The sequence below is a fragment of the Taurulus bubalis genome (assembly GCF_910589615.1).
Source record: "Taurulus bubalis genome assembly, chromosome: 3".
Lineage (NCBI taxonomy): Eukaryota > Metazoa > Chordata > Actinopteri > Perciformes > Cottidae > Taurulus > Taurulus bubalis.
Genome location: NC_136591.1, coordinates 10,649,618 through 10,677,061, shown reverse-complemented (window position 1 = coordinate 10,677,061; position 27,444 = coordinate 10,649,618). Strand labels below are relative to the sequence as shown.

The window sequence follows — 27,444 nt, the reverse complement described above, 5'->3', positions numbered from 1 at the left end:
CAATCAACTCTGCTTTCAACCATAGGTTTTACATGAGACCTTTCACAACATGGTCTGTGGATTATATGTGGTTTGTGTGTGCGCGCGTGCATGCGTGTGTTAAATTGCGAAAGTGTGGGTGTATGTAAACGTGTGTCTGTGCGAGCAATAATTCCCATTTCGACATGTTTACTTCCCCTCTAAAACCTTTCCAGTTCTCAAAGGTGTGTGTGTGTGTGTGTAGTTGCTCGTGTTCGCCATCTGAAACACGTTCATTACGTGCGAGGAAGCGCGTGCACGCGTGCGCTTTGCATGCTGTGTGCAAAGCTCCGAGAGCTGTCGCCCGCCGATTGTTTACGGGGCATCTAAATCAGGGAAGGGCCTCTGTCGAGTATCTGTGTGTGCGTGTGTCTGTGTCTGATATCGCCGAGAGCCAGATGAAGAGGGAAAAACACATGCCAAATAGATACTGAGCGGTGGAAAGAGAGAGACCTGTGTGTGTGTGTGTGTGTGTGTGTGTGTGTGTGTGTGTGTGTGTGTCTCATCATTAGGGGAAACGTGGAGAAAGAACTGAAGGGACTGTGTGTTGGTGTGCGTGCTCGCCACAGGCGCACAGAGCAGCCTGATAATGAACACATTGATCTGCTACAGCAGAGAGGGAAAGGACAAACCTCCATGTATTAATGCAGGCAGTCGTCCCTCTCCATTACTCTCCATTCTCGTTAACAGTGCCTGCTTGTGTTATTTAGCTCTCATTCTCCGTGTCTGCCTCTCCGTGATGTTTTATTTTATTCATACCTTTTGATCCCCCCCAAACACACACACCTAATGCCCAATTATTAGGTTTGTTTACACGTATAAATAATAGATGAAGTTTACATCAAACGTAGAAAAATGAGCGAAAATTACAAACGGATGAAATGTCAAAATGTGCCAAGGCCAATTAAAAAAAGAAAAGGCTCTCTAAAGAAGGTAATAACAACAAATACAAATCAGAACAATTTTTCCAGTAAAGACTTATGAGATACAGAGACATAGTTCAACTTTATTTGTTCCTGTCTGGCCAAGAGGTAGATGAGAAGTTGATTCCTCTCTTAAGCCTATACAGTAAATACGATGCCACTATCAGTAGCTGGTTAGCTTAGCACAAAGTCTTGAAATGGGGATGCGCAACATTCCCCCACCGGCACTTTTCACTAAAGTATGGATTAATCAAGCAAGACATAAAGTGCTAATTCACAGGCTTGGATCTGCTGCTGGTAGGCATAGATTGGTACCTTTTGAAGTCAATTTTAATTATATAGGAATGTCAAAGAAAAAAACACACTATCCAGATTTCATATGGCTGCTTATTTTCCCCAAGTACAAGGGCACGCATGGCAGCAGCATCTATTGTAATACAGTTATCCTGTCAGACAGACTATAAATGGATGAAAATATGATGACCACAGGTCTCTGAAGTCGTAGTGCAGTTAGTGTTTTGGTCCACAGCCCAAGGCCTGCTGTATGCAGTACAGCTGTACAGATCCCTCGGCTCTCCTCTGGTCCTGCTGTCCAGCCCTCCTCCCTGCAGCAGGAGGCGGAGGATACAGTGTCTGTGTGTGTGTGTGTGTGTGTGTGTGTGTGTGTGTGTGTGTGTGTGTGTGTGTGTGTGTGTGTGTGTGTGTGTGTGTGTGTGTGTGTGTGTGTGTGTGTGTGTGTGTGTGTGTGTGTGTGTGTGTGTGTGTGCGTGCGTGCGTGCGTGTGCATTTGTCTGTGTTCTTCAGAAAATGAAACCCCCTCTACTTGACCGGGAATGTGAGAGCCTGGAAAGACGTCCACAGTTGTGTTCCTCAATATTAATGGCACTTTATTGACTCAATGCATTGACTAAGTGGAAGATGTCTCTTTCTTCTGCTGTAACCCCCTCTTGGAATTAGACTTTTCTTTGTCAGCTGGAATATAGGTATTGCTGTTGTCTCTTTGTTCTCGCTCTGTCTCTCTTTGTTCTCTCTCCTCCTGATAACATACATAGATGTGAAGAACTCAGGCCCTCTGTTACTATACATCTCATTTGGGCTATGTCGGTAAGCTTTATTCACCCGGGCACATTCATCTCTCCGCTGCATCTCCCTCGCGCTCAGTGCTGGTAATGAGGTGTGTGTAAGAGTGGTTTGTTTATTGCTCAAATCCCTTCACACACACGTATGGGATTCCTGAGTGAATGCAGGAACAATTATGTCCAGCCACTCTGGGTTCGTCTGGGTCGGCTAAACGTCCAAACTGTGGTTGTAAATTCTGTCCGTCTGTGGGTTGTATTTCATGTGTGTTTACACCTGTGTTGTTGTGACAGCGAGATCTATTTATGGACTACACGTATGTAGATAGTGAGGCGGATGTTTGCGTTCATGAGCTCTGTTTGCTGGAGGTCCTCGGGGACTCTGCTTCTCTCTTGGATCTGAGCTCTGGTTGTGTGTGCTTATGTGCATTTATGAATACAAAGAGGGTACCTGGATGCAGGGTCGTGAGTCTCAAACATTTACTTCTTTTTAAATGCCGCTTAAGCCTCCGACATTCTGGGTCATGTGCAAAGACACTCTTGCCAAAAAAAAGGAAATAATTTTTCCTCACTTGCAATTCACCCTCCACCTTCCCCTGGGGGACATTAAACAGCGATAAACACATCTAAAGCCGCTGCAAGACCAGATTACCATATCCTCCTTTCAATGAATCCTTCCAACTAGCATTTCTGCTTTTCTTTCTACTAATCTCTCTCCCCTTTCTCTCTTTTTTTTACCCCCCTTTTCACTGTCTTCGCCTCTTACAAATATTCAAAGCCGTCTACTCGTATTATTAAGACAGGCTCACAAAAAGTTGGAGGGAAAAAAAGCAACAAATGTAGTAATGAAATTAAGTCCGAACAATTACATCTCTTCTCTCTCATCCACTCCCCCCTCCTTTGTTAATTTAGAGCGCTTAATTGCCGTGATAATACTTTTGAGGCAAACAAACAACAACAAAATAGAAACGAAATGTAATTACTTTCAACAGTTGACTTTCTCTCTTTGCTCTGATTGTGTGTGTTTGTGCTTCGTCTGTTGAAGCTGAGATTGCACAGCGTTTAGTCCTCTGTTTTTTGAATGTGGCTCTTTAGCAACGTCTTGTCTTCAAAAGAACTGCTGTCTTTTTTTTCCATGTGATTCATTTGCAGAACAGAACTTGAGCTGAGTGATTGCTTTCTTAACTGTCTTGTCTCTCTACACTTTGTGTTTTTTGTTGTTTTGTAGCTACATCTGCACACCCTTTGTGTAAAAAGATCAATAAAGACGGCAAGGAATTAAAACAAACCTCATATTGTCTCTCCATCTCCAGACCAACATCCCGTTCCTCCAGAACGTTTTCAACAACCACCAGTTCCTCCACTCCACCGTGGACACCCAGTTCATCGACGAGAACCAGGAACTCTTCAACCTCAAACCCACCCAGAACCGAGCCCAGAAGCTTCTGCACTACCTGGGTGAGTGTACACGCTCAAACGCTCAAACGCGTGACATCACAGCATCACAACTGTTTCTGACCGCCTTATATCTAATGGTGAGGTCAGTCTGTTCCAAACTGTTCATTCAACTAGGCCTTTATATAATCAGCCGTGATTACAAGGTTAATAGCTCTGAAATATCCTATGAGCAAATATTTCATGATTGTTTCTGTGACTCCCACAGTAGTTTTATCAAGCTTTTAACCAGGAAGCAACTGTATATATTAGCTGAGCTGATCGTGGTGATTTCAGTGAGCAAAAAAAAAAAAATTGCCGTCATTGCAGAATTATGACATTCTGGCTCAGAGGAAAAATAAAAGGGAGGGCTATAATGATTATAATGGATCCAATAACAACATTTACACTTGAAATCTGGGATATTACATTTAGAAGAAGTGCCGAGCTGGTTTATATATGACTCACACTTTAAACCAGTGGTGTTTAACCCAAGGTTCAAACAATCGGCAGAAAAATAAAAGGTGTCATGCTCTACGGTTTATACTGTATTCATGTTTCAGACCTTACGGTGAAACATGGTCTGTAAAATCAAGATTTTTTTCATTACATACACTTAAGAGAATATTTGATCAAAGGGGTGAAGACGAACCTGCCCATTTATATGAATAATGTAATTAAAATGACTGGGTATGTATGGTATAACCAGGGTAGACGTTGGTTCATCTCAAGCCATAGGGGAAAGCAGGGGAAGCTCAATGCGAAAAAACAAACTGGAACCTGTGCAAATCGTGATTGAAGAAAAGCTCAAAGACGTATTACAAAAAGCATTCACTTCAGTTGACCTTGAGGATTGGTGTGGAAGATTTATTTGTTTCACCACGTGTACTAAATACCTCTAAATCACAAAAACAGGACACGTGACCATGATCCTTACTAGCCTCAGTACTGATGTTTTATAACCCTCGTTGATTTATTTGTATTTATTTCTTCTTTTATTTATAATCTTCACTGGATGTTTGATATGTTACAGAACTGCATCTGACTTGTATTGTCTTTTTGTATGCTTCAGGTCATGTGATGGTAAATGGACCAACCACACCCATCCCAGTCAAGGCCAAGCCTTCCTCCATAGACCCAGTCATCCCTCCTGGCACCATGGGTATGTCGATTGCGTGCAGTTCAGCTCATAGCAATGCAAAATTCACACTCTATCGCACATTATTATGCAAACCCAGTTCCAACTCCAAAGTCACCTTCTTCATTCACCTGTCAAAATACGATGTTGTACCCTACCAAAGCATTCAAAGCAGATTGTGCAATGGAGCTCCACAATGAAGACAACCGTTTTCACAGTGTAGCTTTGTGTGTTGGGCAATGTGTCAACGAGACCAGCAACTGATAATTTAATTCTGCCTTTACCCAATTTTTTTTGAAGCCGTCTCTGGCCACCGTTACCATAATAATGCCACAATGCATCATCCCTCTTATTGCATGTATCACATTAGGACTAATTTAGCAAGGCACTGCCACTGCAAGGGTGAGGGGTTTAATTTCTTCTGGGACACCCATGCTAAAAATGTAAACACTTGTGGATCCGTAGGGCACTTTGGATAAAAGCCCCCGCCGAATGACAAATGGGCTGTCGGAACGGGCCATAGCTGTAGGCGGAAAGGCCTTCCTAAATGGCTCAGTTTGGCACTCAGGGAGGAAAGGGGTTTTGGCCCAGAGTGCTCTGCTGAGCTGTGAGTACAGCGGTGAGAGGGTGCAGCTCATTGTTCGTGAAGGCAGAAGTTCGATGCTTCTCACCCTGCTCTGCACCAGCACCCCTGGAGTCTCTCACGAAAGGCCTAAGGCCAAGCTGGGCTCTTTGACGAGCTTGTTGAGCCACTTAGAGTCTCTGGAGTCGAGCTCTGTGGTTTTTGCTCCTTTCAATAACTAGAGTGTCTTCCTGAGTTTTGAAAGGTTAAACTAAGGCTGAAATATAAAAATACTAGGGCTGCGCACGTTACCGCAACAAACTATTAACACTGTTAATTATTTGATCATGTGTTAACTCGTTTTTTTTTTTTTTTGCATTGGGAGGGGCTTAATGCTGCACTTTAAATCTCTCCCAGACGGCGTATTTCAGACCTGGGCATCTTACGGCTCTCCCAGTCCGGCCCGCGTGAGGTCAATCAAAAAAGAAAAAGAAATAAATAAGATGCACGCCATAAATGCAATACAACGGCACTGCTTTAACTTTGAAGGCGATTTACGTATATGTACACGCGCTTACGCAGCCTCACAGACCGGCTTGTTGCCAACAGACTGACGCACATCTTGTTCTGTAGTTTTTGTCCTCAGCGAGCAGTGGGTGCTGCTGCGAGCCGCTCCGCCTCACAGAGCGCTCCAGATTGAACATTACTTATTACATTAGATTGAACAATGCAAAGCCGCCGCTGAGATATCTCCACCTCATTCAACCAGACGTCAGGGCTCTTGTTCAAGCCAACACACACTGGACTTTTCTCACTGAGTAAGAAAAACTGAACTGAACAAGATCAAAAGCACTTATTGCTTCTGTATAAAGTTAATCAATTGCTGGACTTTAACATACTTCTTTAAGGTAAGCAACAAACTGCACATGGAGAAAAGAAGGAGTGGCTTGTCCCTCACAGGGACCCTTACTACTGAACAGACTGTTTATGTTGTTCCCTGATAAAAGACAAATGTTTCTTCTTCAGCATGATTTTAAGCAGTTTTACATTAGAATAAAATAGTCTATAACATCTGAAAATAAATACAATATTTAATTGAATGACCAGTCACATTAAAAAAAATTAAATACATCTTGTTTTTCTTCCCGAGCATATCTTTTTGATTTATATACTGTTGTTAACTTGCTGTTGTTCCAGAGTGCCTGTTATATTGTTCTGATAACATTACTTTAAAATAAAAGCGTGCAATACACTAGTTTTTACTTCATTATTGAATTTGGCGCATAATGCGATTAATCGCGATTAATCGCAGAAGAATTATGCGATTAATCAGTTCATTTTTTTCAACTTTGCCCAGCCCTAAAAAATACTTATCTTGAAATAACGATAAGAGGTGCACATTTGTTAACTAAATAGGCTTTTTTTTATAGCATTAAAATGTAGAAAATGTCTCGATCTGTCACTTTTTGTCCTTTTCCACTGCACATTTTTGCGAGCCGTTTCAAACTGACGGAAATTTTTGCAGCTGCTCCTTTTGACAGCCACAAAATAGTGAGCTGTATCAATCTGACATGTTTATCAGCAGCCTGTTCTGCCTCAGCACATACCCAGCACGTGCCCAGTAAACACAAATTCATAACAAAATAATGTGAATATTATGAATCCTAATCAGGCACAACTAATCAAATCTGACAGCTAAACACCCTGCACAGTGGAACGGGATGGCGTAGAATAGGACAATATAATCTGCCGTGTTTGTGTAAATCTGCCTGTGAGTGAGCGAGCGCGTGTCTCCGTGCCACTTGTCTACCCGTGGAAAGCTTGTGTTCACGGCTATCATCGCCTGTCTCTTATTGCAGCAGGCGCACAGTATTTACTTTTGAAAATCAAACACTTGCACAGACACGTACTGTAGTAAGCAGGTACTCTGCAGACGGTTTGTGTACATTCCCCCCTCCCCCCCTGCACACACACACACTTACTGTACGCAGCTGATGAAGTAGTGTATGCAGCACAGGCATACCTAAAGCCTAGTAATGAGATTTGTAATGTGCTTATATCCTTTCTTTCATTCGGTTGAGGGATTGGGAGAAGAGAGGGATTAGGCCTGTATTATCACACTCTGTGGATGGAGGGAGGGACAGGGGCATGGAAGGAGAAGGGGGTTATGAAAGAAGAGGAGGGGGTTTATGCAATGTATAATCCCTATATGTAGAGAAAATCACCAACGTGGCAAGCATGGGGATGTGGACAGAGATAGATGCATGAAGAAAGAGGGGAGGGTGAGGAGTGTTACTGTGAACCACCCGCAGAAAAGAGAGGAGCAAAGATCAGAACATTGTCATCCCTCAAAAAAGATAACTGCAGATAAGGAGAAAGAGGAAAGGGTGACGAGAAGAACTATTCTGCAGGAGCTCCCTCCACACCGGGGAGAGAGGGGAGTGAAAGTGTTCCTGAAAGACAGGCCGAGGGTGTCCTGACACAACATGTTAAGTACGGAAAGGCCATTATTTTCTAATTAGGATTTGTAGTCTAAAACGTTCCCTGTGAAGGCTGATTGCTGGTGCTTCATCGATGGTGGAGAAGTACACCTTGTTCCAATTATTGTCTGGATTTATTTAATGGAGGACATGTAGAGGTTAATCACCAGATGCCTATGAGCTAGCTTGTGGAAGTCTGACTAATAAAAATGACAGACTACTTTCCTCTTCCCATTTGTGCGCTGTATTTCCACTCCTAGGATTACAGTAGACGGGTAGTTGGATCTGGTGCACAAATGGACTTATTGTCTGAAATAATTTCCTGTTTCTAGTTTTTGATGCTTTCATTAGCCATCTTCAAACGGCTGTATTTCTTTCTTTCTTTGTTTTACTTTTGTTTAGCGCCAAAACTCATTTCCAGGTAGCTTAAAAGAGTCATAAAGAGTCTTAAATGTGGCTTTCTGAAACCTCAAGATACTCTGAGCTTGTGTACTGCAAGGTAACTTGTTTTCTTATTCTTTGTTCTTAAAACATTTCTTTCAGGTTGTTTGTTTCACACCTCCCATACGGCTATATATACAATACAAATAAAAACTCTGTTCTTGAAGCTAGTGCCAGTCAAAGGTTTTCCAGCAGGCGGTATTTTTTTAGAAGTTATGGCAAATAGCAAGCAATAACTAAATGCAAATGTAACATAAATATTTGGTTATACTATAAAGACAGGGATATATTTGATGAATTCTAAATGATTAAACTTCTCTGTGGCGCAGTCTTAACAACTCGTTAACAAACCTGCTTTCCACATGTTAAGTGATTGGCTTTTCCAGCACACCTGACTGCAATAAAGCACTGATTAGCACTCCCACCAGGATGTGCCAATAAAAAGTATCCTGAACACAAAGGGTGCATCCCAAGTCTCTAAATTACATCCCCGTTTCAATCACTTGCGTCCTTTCCTTGCGTCTTAGTCCCTTCCCCCAGGGATGCATGGAGAGACGCAAGGAAACCAAGCGAGGAGAGAAGACACAAGGACATATGTTTCAACAGACATGAGACGTCCTTTCCTCTGAAGCTTCACGTGAAGCGACGTCGGTTTCTGATGACTGCGGCCGACTGACAGCTGATCACTTCTGATCAGCTGTCAGTCGGCTATAACAGCTGACGGAGTTTGTGTCCGTAAACATGATCATTGGAACGGAGTTGTTTTCTGCTCCGGACAGTTTTAGCGAACATTGTAATAAAAATCAAAAAATATAAAATATTGATAAAAAATTGTCGTATAATGTTTGCAGTTGATTTAATAGTGTAAACTACTACTAATAAAGTTATCATCACTGTCAGTGTGGAGATGCTTTCTCTGTAGTCTCTTACCTGTTAAACAAACTGCATTGAGTATTTATACACTGTGTGGTATCTATACTGCGTTCTGTGTCCTGCTTATACGCGCAAGATCGATTTCTACTGGCGGAATGCGTCTTATTTATTATTTACGTCTATGTTTTGACATTCTGATTGTAACATCATTATTAAATAATACCACAGTATAATCATGGTTTCTATTCAACACTGCAATAATTTCTTAGGCTCAAATTTAAATTGTATAACTCATCAAAACGACAGTCAGGAATGATCCGCCTCACGTGACTGAATGAAAGGATGATACATGTTGTAAAAAGTGTTTTAACCAGATGGTGAATCGTAAAACAAATCTAATATATAACTTGAGTTTAATCTGTGAGCGTCTTCACTCTGGAATGAAACTCCAGCGATCAGTCCGCTCAGCTGCAGCGTCCAGGTCGACTGTGGCTCAGTGGTTAGCATGCCCGTCTTTCAATCAGAGGGTCTGTGGTTCCAACCCCGACACAACCCATGCTAGTCCATGAGTTGTGTCCTTGAGCAAGACACTTAACCCCTAATTGCTCCCCATTGCTGTGTCTACGGTGTATAGAGCAAACGTGTAAGTCGCTTTGGATAAAGCGTCAGCTAAATGTAATGTAATGTCCAATCACATAACAGATGAACAGTGAGGGGGCGTGTCGAGTGTTAAAACACTTGCTTGCTCTCCTGGGTCCTCAACCATGGCTCCTCCGAGATCCCTCCTCGCTCCTCAGAGCAGAATAAGGGACGGCCGTCAAGATGGCGACGCAGAACCATACGGTTCAATCGAGGAGCGAGAAAAAGACAATTTAGAGACTTGGGATGCACCCAAAGACACAAGACATTGAACAGTCTTCTCAGGAGGCAGATACCAGCCCAGGACAGTGATGACTCAAGATATTATTTCTATGAGATCATCCAAATTGCAAATAAATGACACCAGCCTGGGATAAAGAGGAGATAAGTGAGGGGTAGCTGGAGCCGGGTGTTTTCAATGCAAAGAAAAGTGTGTAAGTGGGTCAATTGTCAAGCACAGCATCCACTTGGGACTTATATCTCCTTATTGCTTTTTGTTTCTGCAGCGTACGATGCGACACACACACAAATCCACCTGAACACTGACTTCCTCTCTCTTGGAGATGTATCGCATACAGAGGCCATTGTTTTGGTCCCAGTAGTCAAGCTCCTAATTTCCTCTGAATTATTTCAAAGAGTGGTTAAACAAAACAAACATAGAAAGCAAGTTTGTTTGAGAAATGGAAGCACTTTGAGTATGAATCATTTTCTTCTGTGTGTGTGTGTGTGTGTGTGTGTAGGTGTGCGGGGGTGCTCTCCAGTCACCCGTATTATACGCAGATCTTGATAAGTTCAAAGTGTCTGTATCTATTTGCTACGGCAGTGTGATTTCACAGAGCTCATCTAGCCTAGGGAATATTAAGCAACGCAGAGATGGAGGGAAAGTGAGATGGGGTAGAGAGAGAGGGACAGCGGGTTGGAGGACAACTAAGCAGGCAGACCTCATTAACTAATTTAATTGATTGATTATTGTACACACTGCAGTGAAAATAGATCCCAATTCCACCTCCAATATTTGATTGCCTCTGGTTGTGCTTGTGTTAAATTGCAAGGCACGGAGAATAAAGAGCGATGAGGAAAGAGTGGGATTAAAATAAGAGGTGGTTAAGGCAGAGCCCGTAGGGCAAGGTTTCTGCACTGTTTAACTTGTTTGTTTTGAGAACTATTTAGTTTTTATGAACTGGAAATTACGGCATTTGTCTTGGGGATTCCACAGCGATAGCTTATATTCCTCCTTGTGAAAGCTTTTAGCAGCTGAAGTAGGTTAGATGAGAAACACTCATCTAATGCCAACATGTCCGGCAGTCTTCGTCCTGGGTTTCTCGGTGAGTGGATCCTACAAGGTTTCTGAACACCTCTAATTAGATATTGCTTTATGTGATCTACCTGATTTTAGATCATATGCAAGCATGCATAGCTCTTAAGCGGCTCCATGGATGGCAATGTTAATCCAACATGTTGTACCAGGCTGAATTATTTATAGGATGGATTGCTATGAAATTATATATAAGACAGTCATGGTCTACAAGGGATAAACCTGGCATTTTATATAGAGGCCACCAGCAGGTCAACATGTTCACTTCTCCATTAAAATATCTCAATATCAACAGGATGGAATGGCAGGCATTTGTGTAGAAGACATTCATGGTCTCCAGAAGATTGATTATAATACTCCTTCTGTTTACATGTCCTTTTTGCGCTTTTGTGAGTTTCCTGTTTTGGGTTTTGAGTGAAATATCTCAGCAACTATTGGATGGATTGCCATGACATTTGGTGCAGACAAGCGTGCCCCACAGGACGAATCCTAAGGACTTTTACTCTAGTTCCAGCATTAGCTGTAGACTTTGGTCTGGGGATAGTTGTTGGAGAGTTTTAAGATTAATGTTGTATATGTAGGGATATATGAAACATCAATTCAAAAATAATAAAAAAGATAGAATTCCAGTGTAATTCATGTGGAGCTGCCTCCACACTTGAAAATAGAACCGTAACATATGTCATGCTCAAAATATGGTCATCACGACAGCTCTTTGATTGCTGGTGTAAATTTGGCACCTAAAAACATGGTCTCAGGCCTGATCAGGCTGAGAAATTAGAGATGCATGGAAAGTGCAAAAGCAGCCATTCTGGATCCAGTTTGCCTTCGGGTGGCAACCATACAGTACCGAGCTCAGTCACTGGGATCTCTTGTTTCACTAAACAGTAGCTGCTTACTTTATATAGAAAAGCATGGCCGGATGAGTCACTGTCAGCAGGAGAAATCCATTTTTACAAATCAGTGGGTGGTGTGTCTAATAAGATGGCTGCTGGGCTTAAGTTCTTGTTTTTTTTTTCTAGTCGATCTCCTTGAGCTGAGGGCGATTGGAACAGAAATGAGAGGCCAAGTCAAGTGCCAGACATGTTAAAAGCACAACTTAAAAAGAGAACACTGTGTAAATTACAGCAGCTTACCTGCTCGCCTGGGCTGCTCGTGTGGACTCAAAAAATGTATCTACAAAATCGAATTTGGTTGAACATTTCCTCAAATGCTCAATGATTTCTCAAACACTGCTATTTCCCATATAACCTATTATTACCATTAGCCCCCTGTATCATTCTTCTCGACATTAATTCTTCTTTCTCTCCCTCCTCCACTAATAGGCGACCCTCCAGTAGGTTTCCGGGATGTGTTGCTGTCTGAGGGTCCCGAGGGATTCGCCAAGGCTGTCCGTGCGCACCAAGGCCTGTTGCTAATGGATACCACCTTCAGGGATGCCCACCAATCGCTCCTGGCAACTAGGGTTCGGACCCACGACCTGAAGAAGATCTCGCCATTCGTCAGCCACAACTTCAACAACCTTTTCAGCCTCGAGAACTGGGGAGGTGAGTGTCTTTGTGCTGATTGGCAATGTATGAAATCATTTCATCACTGTGAAATAGTTCCACACGTAACCACAAATGATTGTTTCGGTCCGGATTAAACAGATGCAAATTAGTACAGTGCTGGTTGGCAGAGCTAGGCTAGCAGTTTCCCACTGCTTCCAGTCTTTAGGCTAAGCTAACTGTCTCCTTGTTCCAGCGATTTGGCACTCAGAAGATTCATAGTAACGAGGAAATACCCATAATTTTGCATTGTAATGTAAGATGGGCCTGAATTTCCCTTTTCTGATGGTTATCATTTTAATTAAACTCTTTCTGTATGTGCTCCCACATTTGAATGTGTCAGCCATGCCTGTTCTCTCCATTCTCTTCCCACTCTCGCTGCAGATTCGTTCCCTGTTTCGATCATGACAGTGATTGTACTTCTTTGTTTTTCTGGTTTGAGCTATGACAATCATGTGCCATCGAAAGCATATCTCATAACTCCATCTCCTCTCCCACAAGTCAGTCTTCAGCGAGTTCCCTCAATAGACTTCTCCTGTACTTTTTGCCTGCTCTTGAATGAATAGAGAACATCGTCCGTTATTGAAACTTTTTGAGGCATGAACAGTCTAATATAGCGATTATATGCACTTACTTGAAATTGACCAGAGAACAAAAACTGTGTGTTTGAAGAGTCGACGACGAGTCCAATTATCAACACTTCTTGATAAATGGTGCAATTGTTATGAACTGGTTTCAAAGAGTACATGCAGTGTTCCTGTTTGAACACTGAGGATACTCACATTTGTGGAAGAGATATGCCCAGTGAACCTCTTGAGGTTGAAACGTTTAATTTAATGCTCAATTATAGAAAACCACTCGGAGCGATTATGCTTATTTTACTTGGAGTGCTTTCAGTAGATCACAAGAACAAACACAAGAACCAAACAACAAAGGCCTGCAGTAAAAAAGGAGTTCTGTTTCAGTGACTGTGCTCATCGTTAGATGGTGAAGCACAGTGAGAAAGAAACAAAAAACGCAAAGAGAGACTCTCCAGTGAAACCTTTTCAGTGCAGTGAACCCTTTCTAAGATTAACTCCCTCCTGGTAGCTGATCATGGTGCACCAGATAGGCTAAAACACTATTTCATTACTGTGGGAGAGCACGTTGAGCACATGTCACATCCAGTAACTGTCTACTCATCTCATGTTTGAACAGATAAAAAGGTTTTTGTAAAAGTAAAACTGAGGGGATATTTGGACAGACAGGGCTTAAACACTTCCCGGACTGCCACCTTGCAGTATATCGTGATGTCATTACGAGACTGACCAGAGAAAGATGACACCGGTTCAGCTTAGCCATGTTTGAGTAGTCACATTAAAAGTAAATCTTTGAAGAGAGCCTGTGAAACCTCTCTGTGAACGCAGTTCTTCACTCTGCAGGATATTGTTAAAAAGGTGGCGCTCTCCTCTCTGTATGTCTCATTATACTGTGGGAGCCAGTTCTGAAAGGGGAAAGGGCTTTCATTAAGCGACATCCATTCCTTTTCATCAGTTCGTTATCTTATATTTGAAGACTTTAAAACAGACTTCAGTTATAGTCATGCAGCAATAACATAACCTGTTTGAATGGCGTTACTCCTGAGGATCCTTCCACTCCTACAGCGTCTCACTACACAGTCCAACGTAGATAGTTACGACCTTAAAATGACAGTGATGACTCTCCTTTTTCGGGACCTGGAAGCTCACTGTCGGGCATGCCTATATGTTTTACTAATGAAAGGGCACAAACTGAGCTTTCGATCAGGTTTTTCATCTGTGTGAGAAACGGGAAACTGCAAAAACTGCCAACCAACCCTGATAGAAAGATGAAAATGATTTTAGACCGTTTTATGATTGAGCGTTCAAGTTGTTAGTTTAGTACAAGCTTCCTGTTTCCTAAACAGAGACTTATCATGGCTTTTGAAAGCATAAACCATTAGCCCATTGAACTGTTCAAAAGACGCAGTGGGGTACAACTATTGCTGGGGCTCTATTATACTTTAATATGAATGATTATAAAGATCCCCAAAAACAGTGAACTTTTCATTTTTAAACAATTCATAGCGATATGACACAATGCCATCACTTACATCTACTGACTATTCTGTCAAACACATGATCATTGTAAGCTGAGCTGACAATATGGAGCTGGATCTTTGTGTGGGCATTTCCTATAGTAGAGGCTCAAAGTAAACACAGCAGAACAGTCTGGCCTCTGAATCTAATCCAGTTAAGATAAAACGACAAGAGAAAGGTGACGACATCTTCCTTTGCGTCCTCCGTCTAAGCCCTCACAAAGCGTGGATGCATGAATTGCAGTGGGAGTTGAGTTTTGAAATCCTCTGTCAATGAAAGCTCTCGAAGTTCAAACAGTGTTTCGTCTTCATAAATGAGTCAGAGCGAATGAATATATGCGCGTTTCTCTCCCATTTACACAACGACAGCAATAGTACATCATTGGAATCCAATGAAGAACAGGAATCAGACGTTTTAAACGCCTCCTGACATGATGGTTCTGTGATGGGCGGACGTTATGAGCCGAGGAGATCGTCTCTTCCGTTTTAGAAAAGTTGCAAAGTGAGTGAGAAATGTAATTTGCTAGTGGATCCTCTTGAGATGTCAGTAGTTCCTGCATGATATGATTATGAGTCAGAGAGCACAGAATAGTACATTCATGATTATTTCAACACTTAAAGGTGGAATACATTCTTGAGCTAGATATCATTCCCCTGAATCACTCCTGCGACCTAACAGTATATTAACAGTACAATAACGTTAATGTGTTGACGTGTTCAGCAGGAACAACAAAGCCTTTAAAAAACAGAGTGAAGCATCTTCCACCAAGGCTCTTAACACTTAACACTGAAGTTCACTTCAGTTGGTTGCTTTTCCTACACACAAACATAATCCATATTATCACCTTTTTTCTTCTACTCCAGTGAAAGAAGCCAGTGTTCTTTTTTTTCTTTTTACGAAATACACTATTTCTTTCCTTGTTTTTATATATTGCCTTTTCTGACTCTTTCATCTACTTTTCCCCTTTTTCTTTTTGAAGTGTCCGGTCCAGTCGGACACTTCATCAGGTGTTATTTTCTCACACTTCATGCGGCTCCTCCAGAGCCACCCACGGTATTATAATACGGTTTTCACAGGACGAGTAGTACTCTCCATGAGGAGTGTACTTGGTGAGGGGGATTATAGGAGGGCCTCTTTGATAAGACAATGTTGTAATCTTTTAGAGTATGTCAGGATAATGTGTGAATATCAGACCCCTTTCCCTGCTATTAAACGTCCTTCATTCACTCAGCTTTCGGTGCCCACAGTTCCCAGATACGCTATTAGCCGGCCGCGCTCTCGCCTGATATTGATTCAGGTCGTGAAACACAAATCAGACTACCATGATGCTGCAGTGAAAAAGTTCAGCTCCAGCACACACTGTCCCACAAGGACAGTGTGTAATTGTACCTTTTAAACAGCTCCTCATAAATCATCCAATGGCCATAGAAGGAATAACTACCAAGCCCCTCTTGATAGGAAGTTCCTATACAATACACGTTTATTACAAAGTGATCAGAGATAGAGAATATTACATTCGGCTGTGCTCGAATCACTTCACAGAAAGAAATCGCTCAGGAAGATGACCATGTGAGTATTCAACACAGTTACCCTGACACATTGGCCCAATGCAAGAATTTAATTTATGGACTACAGTATTGCTTTCACATGTTTCAGCCGCTTATAGGCACAATGATTCATTGGAGATATTAAGCCTGTGAAAGCCCTTTTATGATTACGTCCCTTCCTGATATGTTTCTCCCTACACCGTGGAAGATGCAGTCAAATGAACTGGGTCACATAATGTGTCTATATGGTTCCTACCATCGATTTCACAGTTGGCAAATTTATCTGATGGTAATGCAGCAGATGTTGATGTGTGCCCTGCCGCTGTATAATCAAGAGAACCCTTTGCATGTTTTAAGAGATATGAGCTTCCTGGTACAGAACACGCGGTGGACACACACACACACACACGCACACGCACACGAAGCCTGACCAGCATAGGCAGCAACAACAAATCAACCAATCCAGAGCGATTAACTGCAATTGCAGAGACATAAAATTGATCTGACAGGATAAACCGTCTGATGCATCAGGGCCATACTTGCACACTTAAGCAAGAAATGCTGATGGTGTGTGTGTGTGTGTGTGTGTGTGTGTGTGTGTGTGTGTGTGTGTGTGTGGTCAATAATTCAAATTCTAGATATTAATCATTTTTATTTATCATGGGCTTATCTTTATTGGCTTAAGAGATAGAAGTGTTATAGAACTTTATTTTTCCACCAGGGGAGGTTTGGATGAAGTAAATAGTTTGTCAATATGAGAGTATTTAGTGTTTATTATTATTGAGTTCTGGATGAAGAGTCCTCTTAGCTACCATACAGAGAGAAGATGTTACTGGTCCATATATTCCCACAGCACCTTTTCCAGATGAGAAGTCCCAAAATAAGTACATTTTCTCTGTGGTTTCTTTAAGCATTACATGGGGTGTTGAATACTTTGCAATCGTGGGCTTTGCTTAACAAGCCTGTTTCCATCTTTCTCCCTGATTTAGTCCAGCTCCTCTTCATGACAGATTGTAGGCTGCCTATCTGCCCGGTGCTAGTGCCTAATGTTCTGATATTTTGGGCCAGCTATCGGGCCTCATTCCTGTTATCAAAATTATTAGAGGAACTTCTGCTGTCCCCGATGAATTCCTCGTTCAGCGTCACGTTTTGATATCCCGCTTGCTATAATACATTAATACTAATATGTTTAACATCAGATAGGATTGCTTGGAGTCATTTCTGCTCCAAATCAGTGGTTTAAGAGATGCTGACGCAGGCTGAAATCTAAATCGAGGGGGAGGAAGTGATAATTGATTAAGGGGAGGGTATCCAGACCAGGGCATTCCTGCTCCTGCGGAACAAGCAATTGCACTTAGTATTCTCACTGTGTCCAAATGCACAAGTGCACAGAAAGTGAAATTTAATGATGACAGTGTTGGATCAGCAGAAAACCACTGGAGGCTTCAATATTTCTGGCTGATATGATAAACGGGTATGAGATTCGCTAATCTACTCCCCCAAGAAAGGGAAATGAGAGATTGCTATCTCTTTTTTTTTTTTTTTTTTTTGCCTCTCCCACCGAAATATTTCTTTGATTTTAAAGTGACTTTAGAATGAAATGATGAAAGTGCAAGTATCATCAGACATTATATCTGAGCACCAGTGTGTGTGTGTGTGTGTTGTTAATGTGATGAGTTTAAAATATTAATTTTGGAGTCTAAAATGTTGATAAAAGTTGGGAAGACAGATGAGACTTCAAATGATAGCTGATAATAAACTGCTACCCGTGTGTGTGTGTGTGTGTAGGTGCTACCTTTGATGTGGCCATGCGCTTCCTGTCAGAGTGTCCGTGGAAGAGACTCCAGGAGCTGAGAGCTTTGGTCCCAAACGTCCCTTTCCAGATGCTGCTGCGAGGGGCCAACGCTGTGGGCTACACCAACTACCCTGACAACGCCGTCTTTAAGTAAGTCACTCATACACACACACAAACACACACACACACGTCATGCTTGCATTTAAAACAATTTAAAATCTTAATTCAGTTATAAACAATCAAATGTTTAAGGGGCTAACAGACATAACACCAAGAGTCTTATCATGAATATGTATGCATTCTTTTCGTTCCAAATCCATACACTATTTCCTATAATGCGAGGGGATGAACTCAAAGCAGGGCTGTAAATGTAGGTCAATGCACACAATGGCTTAATCTGCATTGTCTATGTATGCATTGAATGCTATGTACGCTGAGTGTAGTGTTTAGTATGTAGAATACAGTCAACTGCATTATTTTTTGTTATTGTTAATTAACCTTTATTTTACTAGGATATGTACCAGTCAAAACCTATTTTCAAAGAATCAACAAGAGACTTGAAAACAACACCGCAAAAAAGTGAAATCCGTTTGTAATTTTCCAATTAAACATTTTTTCACTGTGTTAACAAAGTTATAGGATTGTTGCAAAACATCAATTTGAATAAAAAATTCTTGAAGGCGGCTTCTGCAAATTGTTTACTCTGCCGCACGCACCTTGGCAGTCTAGCAGCAGTCTAGCAGCGCCATATATTACATTTACATGAGCACAATAACACAAAATCCAATTTTCCTCCATTGTTTTAGGGTGATAATGGCATGAAATATGACGGCAGACATTTAAAGCTTCATTCGGAAAACCTCAAAAGAAAAACATGACATTTGATGAAGCCCTAATTTGAATAATGTACATATTGGTTGTTCACTATAACTGTTGTCTGAAGGTAATATATGCAGTTGTTGTTTTGATGAGGTGAAAATACATTTAACAAGCTGGATGTGTACATCATTACATGTTACATAATCATAACATTTCCCCTTCAACTTTCATTCCACCTATGTTCTAACAATCGGTCTCTATTCATACGAAGCATGAAGCTCACACGGCTGCTTTGTGTTTTAAATGTATCGAAATGGATGTTCTGTTGATGTTTTCTTGTTGCCTCTTACCACGCTCGGTGAGTTCCACACATTTCACACGCGCGCGCACACACACACATCATTGATACAGATGTACACCAGAAAGCTCTTTAGGGCCATAAATACTTGTGTGCCTACACACATGCATACATACGCATCCAACACTTTTTCAAACGGATTCACAAGTTAGCTCGATGGCGTGGATGACTCATGTATACAAAAGCACCTGCATGCGGTTCCACAGACAAGGACACACACACACACACACACAGTGTAATTCCCCTCACTTCAAATATATTAGGAGTGGCTGTATGACTAATGCAGCTGTTCCCTTCTCCCTCCTTCCCATTGAATCACACACATGCACACAGACCTCCCCGGTCCTCCCTATTTTGTTGCTCCCCCTCTCCTATCATATAGTCATTATTTATCCCCACTCTTATAACTCCCCTTTCATGCCTCCATTCATCTCTCCACATTACACACTTCCTCCCCTCTTTTTAACTCTCTCTATCTAGCCCGACTGCTCTATATCCCCATCCCCTTCCCACTCCCAGTGTCCCGTAGGGGGAGCGCCATCGAAAATGTGCACATGATTGTGATTAATGGCTTTGATCTGCTGGCCCGGCTCTCTCTCTCCCTCCTCCCTTTTATTTCCCGTCACTCTCTCACCCTCAACATTTTCAGTGCAGCAGCCCGCTGCCATGTGGCCCAAGTGTCTATATTAACTAAATCAAATCAAAGTGTAATTTTGTAATTTTTATTGATTTTAAAGTGCATGTCACAGGGTCACAGTACAGTCTACTCTGCAGCAAGGGGGACGTACAATTTTTAAAATGGCTGGTCGGTCACTAACTAGATCTTCTTGTCACTTAATTTGACTTTCTGATTCACATAACGATTACATTGGCTCTGAGTCAGATATGTAGGACAGTACAGTGTTTCTGATTTGATGCCAAACAGCGTCCACTAGAGAGCACTTGCGGTGCTGAATAAATACCGGACACGCAGACGTTGGGCTGGTAATCCTCTCGTGGCACAACATTAAGTGTGTCTGTTTATTTGCCAAAACAAAAGCTCTGTGTGTGGGTAAATATTGTATTCACAGTAACACAGCTACAGAAAGCACTCACCCCGCTTATGAAAAACCTGATTAAGATACCGAGGCCAAGGCAATAATGGGAGGGATTTACCACTTGCAGCTTGGATAATGAGGCGGGTATACATTTATCTCCAGTCATTGTGGCTCCTGCAAGGCTGTGTTAGCTCAGTTTTCATGGAAATATCGAGGATGTTGTATTAGCGCAGGTACAGCGATATTCATGAGTGGCGATACGGAGATGGATATAAACAGCTTATCCCAACCCCGGATATACACTATTATCTGAAATACACTGAGCATGGAGACAAACTAATTATGTGTGTGAGCGTGAGAGAGATTGTGTGAGCATCTCGCGGCGTACAGTAAGCCTCAGCACTGACTGTGGATTTTATCTGTGCGCCTGCATGGGCTTTTGGCTAACATCATTTTGCCACTCCTCCAGGTTCTGCGAGGTGGCCAAAGAGAACGGCATGGACATCTTCCGTGTGTTCGATTCCCTGAACTACCTGCCAAACATGCTGCTGGGCATGGAGGCCGCTGGGGCAGCAGGTGGCGTAGTGGAGGCGGCCATCTCGTACACAGGTGACGTCTCTGACCCGATGAGGCAGAAGTACTCTCTGGACTACTACGTGAACCTGGCAGACGAGCTGGTCAAAGCCGGAACCCACATCCTCTGTATCAAGGTGAGGAAATAAAGATCGGGGCAAGGGTTTTCACTGTGTGCTCTGAGAGTTGTTTACTGCTACGAGTTCTACAATAAGCCCATTTTTTTCCCTGTAAAAATCGAAAGCGTCTGGCACTTATTGTTTGCTTCTGAAATCCCTGCCCATCTGCCACCAGAATAACATGGAACCAGCTGGATGCGATCTTTGCAAGTGTTTTTTTTGCCCAGGCTTTTATACGCAGTCTTTCTACACATGTATGTGATCATAATCAGGGCCTGCACTAACAGGCTGGCTGCCTAAAATTCTGGCTGTGTACACCGTTATGTAGCATACAGAAGCAAACGTTCCGGTTTGGGGTTGGTTTGATCGAAGGTGAAACGGCATTGGCATTGGCCATTTAAATTGACGAATGCAATTCCTGATACAATTATAGTTAAACATCTTTACCAATGTTCTTTACCATGAATCCCTTTTACACAAAGCACATGAATGCATTTTGATTAGCCTTTGAATTAATAAATATACCCTCAAGTTTTAACTGTTGAACAGGAAAGGAAAGGTTAATTGTATAATGTATATACATGCACTCACTATTTATACAATATATATAGCCTTTCCCTGATCTGTATTAGAAATAGGTCCCATATTTCTGTATATCCATTTTCTCATTCATTCTGTGTGCTGTCCTTCAGAAGAGGCCGTTTCTGATAAGGCTGTGAACCACTCAGAGCAGGTCTGGTTGTTCCCCCATGTCGAGTGCCTCAGTATGACCCTCTTAGCTGAGGCGAGAGCAACCTTTAAGCCTTCTTCCCACCTATTCTCTCATTTCCTTTTAGGCTATTCATGAAGCATAGAGCAGGGGTAAGACCAACACCAATACCCAAGCTTTTGTCCATGACACCCTGCTAATAGGTGGCTAGGACAAACGAGGAACAGAGACAATTTAACCTTGTTCCATTTGGCATGGCCAGCACCGGTTTGAATGACTCAGTCGTGCCCTGTTCATTCTCACAGTATTTTAAATTGAATAAGTTTAGACCTGGCTTTGCTCATTGGATGAACACCGCTAAAGTTTTTCAACTTGCTCCCATTGAATTAACTTGTATACTTGAGCCTCTTATCTAACTGAATAGCCTGATAATGCTCACATTGAATTAATTACTTTATTCAAGCATGGCAGAATATTTTCAGACGTGAAATGATAAACTCCCGCTCTACAGCAGTGTGAACCGTCGCACCCAGCAGTGGCAATCTCATAAAAGGCCTGCACAGCTAATGAGGTTAACATTTAAAATAGGAAATGAGCATGAATTATAACTTCATGGAGTGCAATGATCACCAGAGGGAGCGCAACTAAACATCTAAGCTCTCTCTGTGAATTTCTGTTAATATCATTTAAGCTTTATTTTTTGAATTATCCTCGCACAAGTGTGTATATATAAAACCTCCACTTGTGCCATTATTTGTTCTTCTAAGTTGTCACTTCTCAGTGCATATTGGGTAGTTTTTAGTACATCATTTTTGTAGAATTGCTTAAACTTACTAAACGGCTTCAATTAAAACAAAAAGGTTGTGGTTTGATCTTCAGATTTATGCTTTTTATTAGCAAAGACTCAATGATCATTTTGGAGCGTTTCAACAGCAAGTAGTCCTTTACATGTTCCCATCACTAAGATGAATTTGGAGTTGTGTTTGTGAACGTGTTCCTTTCTGCTTCCATTTATTTTGGGCTGTTTTCACTCATCTGATTCCACCAAATTTTGGGCACTCTGTGGTCTGTTCCAGCTTTCATGCGAAGCCTCAGGCTAGTGCTGTGTGCACTCTCTCACTAATGCAGACTAAGACAGGTGGTTGAAATCAATCTTGTTCAACTAAGTCCAGGACTCCATATCCAAAATTGAGATTTGTTAAAGAAAGCCACTTGCAAAAAAAAAAGGCATCTGGCTAAAGGTCTACTCCTGGGTAACTTTTTTACCCTTTCAGGAATTCCAGGCCAACGTGTTTAAACAATGTTCAAATAATGTGAAAGAGAAGATACTTGGTATAAAATGGTGTCATATTTTAGTATATAAATCTAAGTAGGAGCCACTGGCATATGTGTATAACAAATCATGTCAAATGTCAAACTTCCCATTTAATTTTTCCTTCAATCCTTTCACCCTCTACCCCCTCCATCTCTCTGTATCACCAGGATATGGCCGGCCTGCTGAAGCCACAGTCCAGTAAGCTTCTGATCGGCTCTCTGAGAGACCGTTTCCCCGATATGCCCATCCATGTGCACACACACGACACGGCTGGAGCCGGTGTAGCCGCCATGCTGGCTTGTGCTGAGGCTGGAGCTGACGTAGTGGATGTGGCGGTGAGTACCCAATCGTGTTGGTTCCACTGAGGCCTCGCAATACTACCAGACAAGGTTGCTTTATCATATATGTTTGTATAAAATATTATTTTCAAGACTTTCTTTAGAACCTTTAATGAAATGTTCAACTTGGATCAGACACTAAAAAACATATTTGTCTATTAGCGCCATTCGTTGTCTTTTTACTCTGTCAAGTAATGAAGCATTTATGCGTAAATACAAAATGACCAGTCAGAGAAGATATCCAACACTTGGCAGAAGAGAAATCATGTCCCTTTTGATGGGAAATTGATGGGAAATTGATGTTTTCATGCGTTTTTCCCATTAATCATCATCAACTATGTATATAACATTGATCCACCCACATACCACACTTCTACACCGATCAAGGCTCCTAGTCAAACAGTATTAATTTTGAATACCCCTCTCTAGGTCGACTCGATGGCCGGGATGACCTCTCAGCCCAGCATGGGAGCCATGGTGGCCTGCACCAAGGGGACCAAGCTCGACACCGGTAAGCAACGTGTTCCCCAACCTATCAGCATCAACAGTGGCAACAGACTTATTTGTTTCAAAAGTAATACCAGGTCCCAGGGAAGTAGGGATTTGTATTTGATACCTTTTTGTTACTTAAGGGCATAGGAACACTCTGAAATGTTATTTCATTGCTCTCATCAGTTTAATTTAGTAAAAGCAATTGGAAAGAACAGATTCCTTGTTGGAATATACACCTTCATACATCCTCTGTGAAAGTAAAGTTAGTAAATAAGTAAATAAATATGTAAGTGTATTAATTGGCACAACACCACACAGTGCTTTTATTGCAGTGTCTAACAGAGAGAGAACTCTTAGATCACAAGTTTCTCTCAGAGCTGATTTCCTGGTGTCTTTTCTGAGACTCTCCTGCTTTACATGAGAGGAAAAAAAAATCAATCAATAAATGACAGAGTGCATCACTAATTATGGCTCTTAGTCAGAAAGGCCAGCGTATTCTGCTCAGTGATAATGTACACAGCCAATTATGAGAGGAAGAAAGAAACTAAACTGAAAAAAAGAGGCCTTGAAGCTCTGTTAAACAAAACATTCTTGATCTGTTAATGATGAACAATTCAGATAGTTGAGTGAGAGGTAGGATTCATTTGATGCTTACAGATCCATGAACATATTGGTTGTAGCCATGAATAATGTGTCTTAAATTCATCAAAAACTAATGAGCAGTTCTTCATGGAGCATTTAGGGGCTTTTCCCAAGGCGTCCTTGACATGGTTGTTGGTTATTCAATTGCATCCCCAACCCACGTTCTGCCAGCTTCTATCAGAGCTGTTTCGTTCACACTCTGGACCTCCACAGCTATATTCTATCGTCTGAGGAGGTCGACAGATAAGTGGGAGATGGGTTTATAATATGTTTATCCCCCTTTGGGTTTGCTGTTGTCCAGTGTGTTCTGCTCAATGTCATTTTAGAACTGCCTCTCCCAGCTCTGATAGCCCACCGGGTTTAGTGACCTCTGCCTCCTCCAGCAATTTGTGAAAAAATATTGAAGCTGCATGATGAAAAACTGCTGTTAGAAATTAAAGGAACACAAAACAGGCGAAAGGAATTAAAACTGATGTGTGGTTTGCTGCATAATTATGTAGAGTAATGCTTTTGGGAAAACTCTGAGAGAGACACTGCTCTACTAACTAGATCTGAGAGTTAATTTCCATTACTCAGGAATAGCAACCTGTCCACGCTATATTCAGACAGCTAATGCACAGTCTACTAATGTAGTGCAGGACACTATTTGTATTACCTTCTACATGCAGATGATTTTTATAATGTTTATAATGGAAAATGCACTGTATGCCAAGTCCTCCTTGTGTTCTGATCTAATGATGTATGTACAGACAGTTTCCCGCCTCTGAGCATCAGAGAGACATTATTTTCCATCAGCTTGGTTTTTGATTACCATGTGGTCTTCAGAGAAAACACTCACTAATGCCTATTAATGGTGGTTGTATCCCATGGTAAAATGATTAGCCCTGATGCTAATGTGCTGTGGCACAGAAATATCTCTCTGTAGGGAAACCTGTGCCCACACTCCTTTTACACCCTCTGCATGTTTATACATGCATTCTCATTGAGACCACGTCACCCAGTCTGGAGGGGCTTCTGCTGGTCCCTACAGTTCAAACTATGACGCACTACGATACCCCTCTAGTGTCAGTTTTGGACATGTCAGTATTCGCTCGATACATGCTGTCTTTTCAAAATAAACTTCCAATGTAGGCGTATTTCATTTTTACTTATGCAACAAACTACTAGGCTAGGTTTTGGCAACAAAAGCTAAAGGCTTCGGAGAAGATCGTGGTTTGTTACATAACGTGCACTAGTTAAGGTCATAGGTCACTTAACAGAAGTATGGTCAAATAAATCAATCCAGCATTTCATCCAGACGCTAAAGGGGGAGAAGGAGGTGTTAAGTTATTCCAATGGTCAACAAAAACAAGATTTTCAGCAAATATTTCTCTTATTTTATTTCTGGGTCAGTTTAGTTGTGAGCACCTAATATCTATGGATAAGTGGCTAGAACGACTCGAAGACGTCACATTCATATTTGCAGTGCATTCCACAGTGGTCTTGGAGAAGCAGAGGATGACAGTGAACATCAGTGTTGATAGTCTCTCAGGGCATCCTTCAAAGTGAATTGGTTTCTTTTCGAGGCTCTCTGCTAAATACTGCTGCAGAAACAATCATACAGGGGGAAATGTGTCAAGGAAGAGCAAGACAATTCTGTAACCGTCGACAAAGCAACAAGAAAAGCCAAAAGGACATGTAGTGTTTAGAGTCTGATGTGCGAGTTATGCTTTGGAATGAAAACGACACCACTTCTCCTCTCGTCGACACATTTAACCCTCAGGTGGCTGCAGCAGGTTCACCTCCATTCTCTACAGCTAGTAAATATTGTTCTGGGGCATTTATGAAATAACTAGGACGCATCAAAGTATTAGAGGGACAGGAACCCCCCCACCCACCCCTTCATTTAAACTCAGAATATCAATTTGTGAGCATACAGTTCCCAGGGAAAAAAACAGTAGAGAGTGAGAGAAAGACAAGGTCATTACTCAAGAGCAAGAGTCTTTCAGGTCTGTCAGTTTATTCATGGAATTATCATTTTAACTCACTTGAGACTGCGATTGGGATGCAGGAAGTCTCTCACTCACACACACACACACACGCATGTGCGCATACTTGTAGTGTGTCCTGACGTGACCTTGGTACATGTATTATGCATACACATGCAGACACACTCATTCTCCGTTCCAAATTATTTTCAACCTGTAACTTTGTGCTTGTCGTCTGTTCTTTTTTTTTTGCTCCCCCCCTCCTCCTCCTTCCATCTCCATCTGCCTATCGCACTACTTTTGCAATCAAGCAGAGCACTTGCATACTTCCATACCTTCCTGACCTGAGTCTGTTTACTGCTTTCCCTCACTCGCTCCCCACTTTCTCTCATCTCTGTTACAAAGCAGTAATCAGCGCTGTGCAGTTCGCTCTGCCTTCTCCTATCACCCCCGCTTCTCTCACATTGTTTCTCCATCCTCCTTCTCTTCCCTCCCTCTCGCTCGTTGACAAAGCAATTAACAGCACTTTACATGCCTATTTCACTCCCTCAAACTCCCTCACTCTTTGCGCTTTCCCTTCCACTCCCTCAGCGTCTCCCACAATACCTCTTTGTCCCAGAGCAACAACGCTTCTCCCGTTAGGCCGTTTGTCTTTCATCTGTCATTGTATTCATTCAGCCAGACATGGTGTGCGTGCACACACTCGTGCATTTAAAAAAAAGAAGCCATACATATTAAACTAACACTCTTGCTGTTGAATGATGACACGCGTTTAATTGGTCCTTGTGTTTATCTGACACGGCATTCACTGCATCATGCAATGGATTTAGAACGCACACCATACAAAGCATTGATATTGCTGTACGTAGGCGCCAAGCACTGACCCTAGACGGCGGGGCAGGTGAGCCGACGCATTAAGTGTCTTCTTCACCTCCCTCAACTCTCCCTTTCTTCATCTGTCAGCGTTCAATGTTCCCGTCTTTTCTCCCTGAATCCTCCCATGCTCATCTGTCTTCATCGGTTCGTCTCGCTCTCATCGACTCATCAACCACAAACTCTCTCTCTGTGTGTGTGTGTGCGTGTGTGTGTGTGTGTGTGTGTCTGTGGCTGTCTTTCTACAACTGTGTGTATGTGTATGCGTGTACGAGCTTATGAACGCAAATACGTGTGCCTCTCTGTCCGCCTATGTTC

At 42.0% G+C, this 27,444-nt stretch overlaps 1 protein-coding gene across 1 annotated transcript in view; it reads left to right on the top strand.

Moving 5' to 3' along the window:
• Window positions 1-27,444, top strand: part of pcxb (pyruvate carboxylase b) — a gene marked incomplete at its 5' end in the record, with an annotated part of 237,021 nt that overhangs the window by 179,213 nt on the left and 30,364 nt on the right. The window contains 7 exons of the mRNA XM_079215460.1: window positions 3,331-3,475; window positions 4,524-4,613; window positions 12,225-12,446; window positions 17,878-18,034; window positions 20,568-20,808; window positions 22,982-23,149; window positions 23,582-23,663. Of these exons, the coding sequence (XP_079071586.1) occupies window positions 3,331-3,475; window positions 4,524-4,613; window positions 12,225-12,446; window positions 17,878-18,034; window positions 20,568-20,808; window positions 22,982-23,149; window positions 23,582-23,663 (1,105 nt within the window). The remainder of the gene's footprint in view (window positions 1-3,330; window positions 3,476-4,523; window positions 4,614-12,224; window positions 12,447-17,877; window positions 18,035-20,567; window positions 20,809-22,981; window positions 23,150-23,581; window positions 23,664-27,444) is intronic.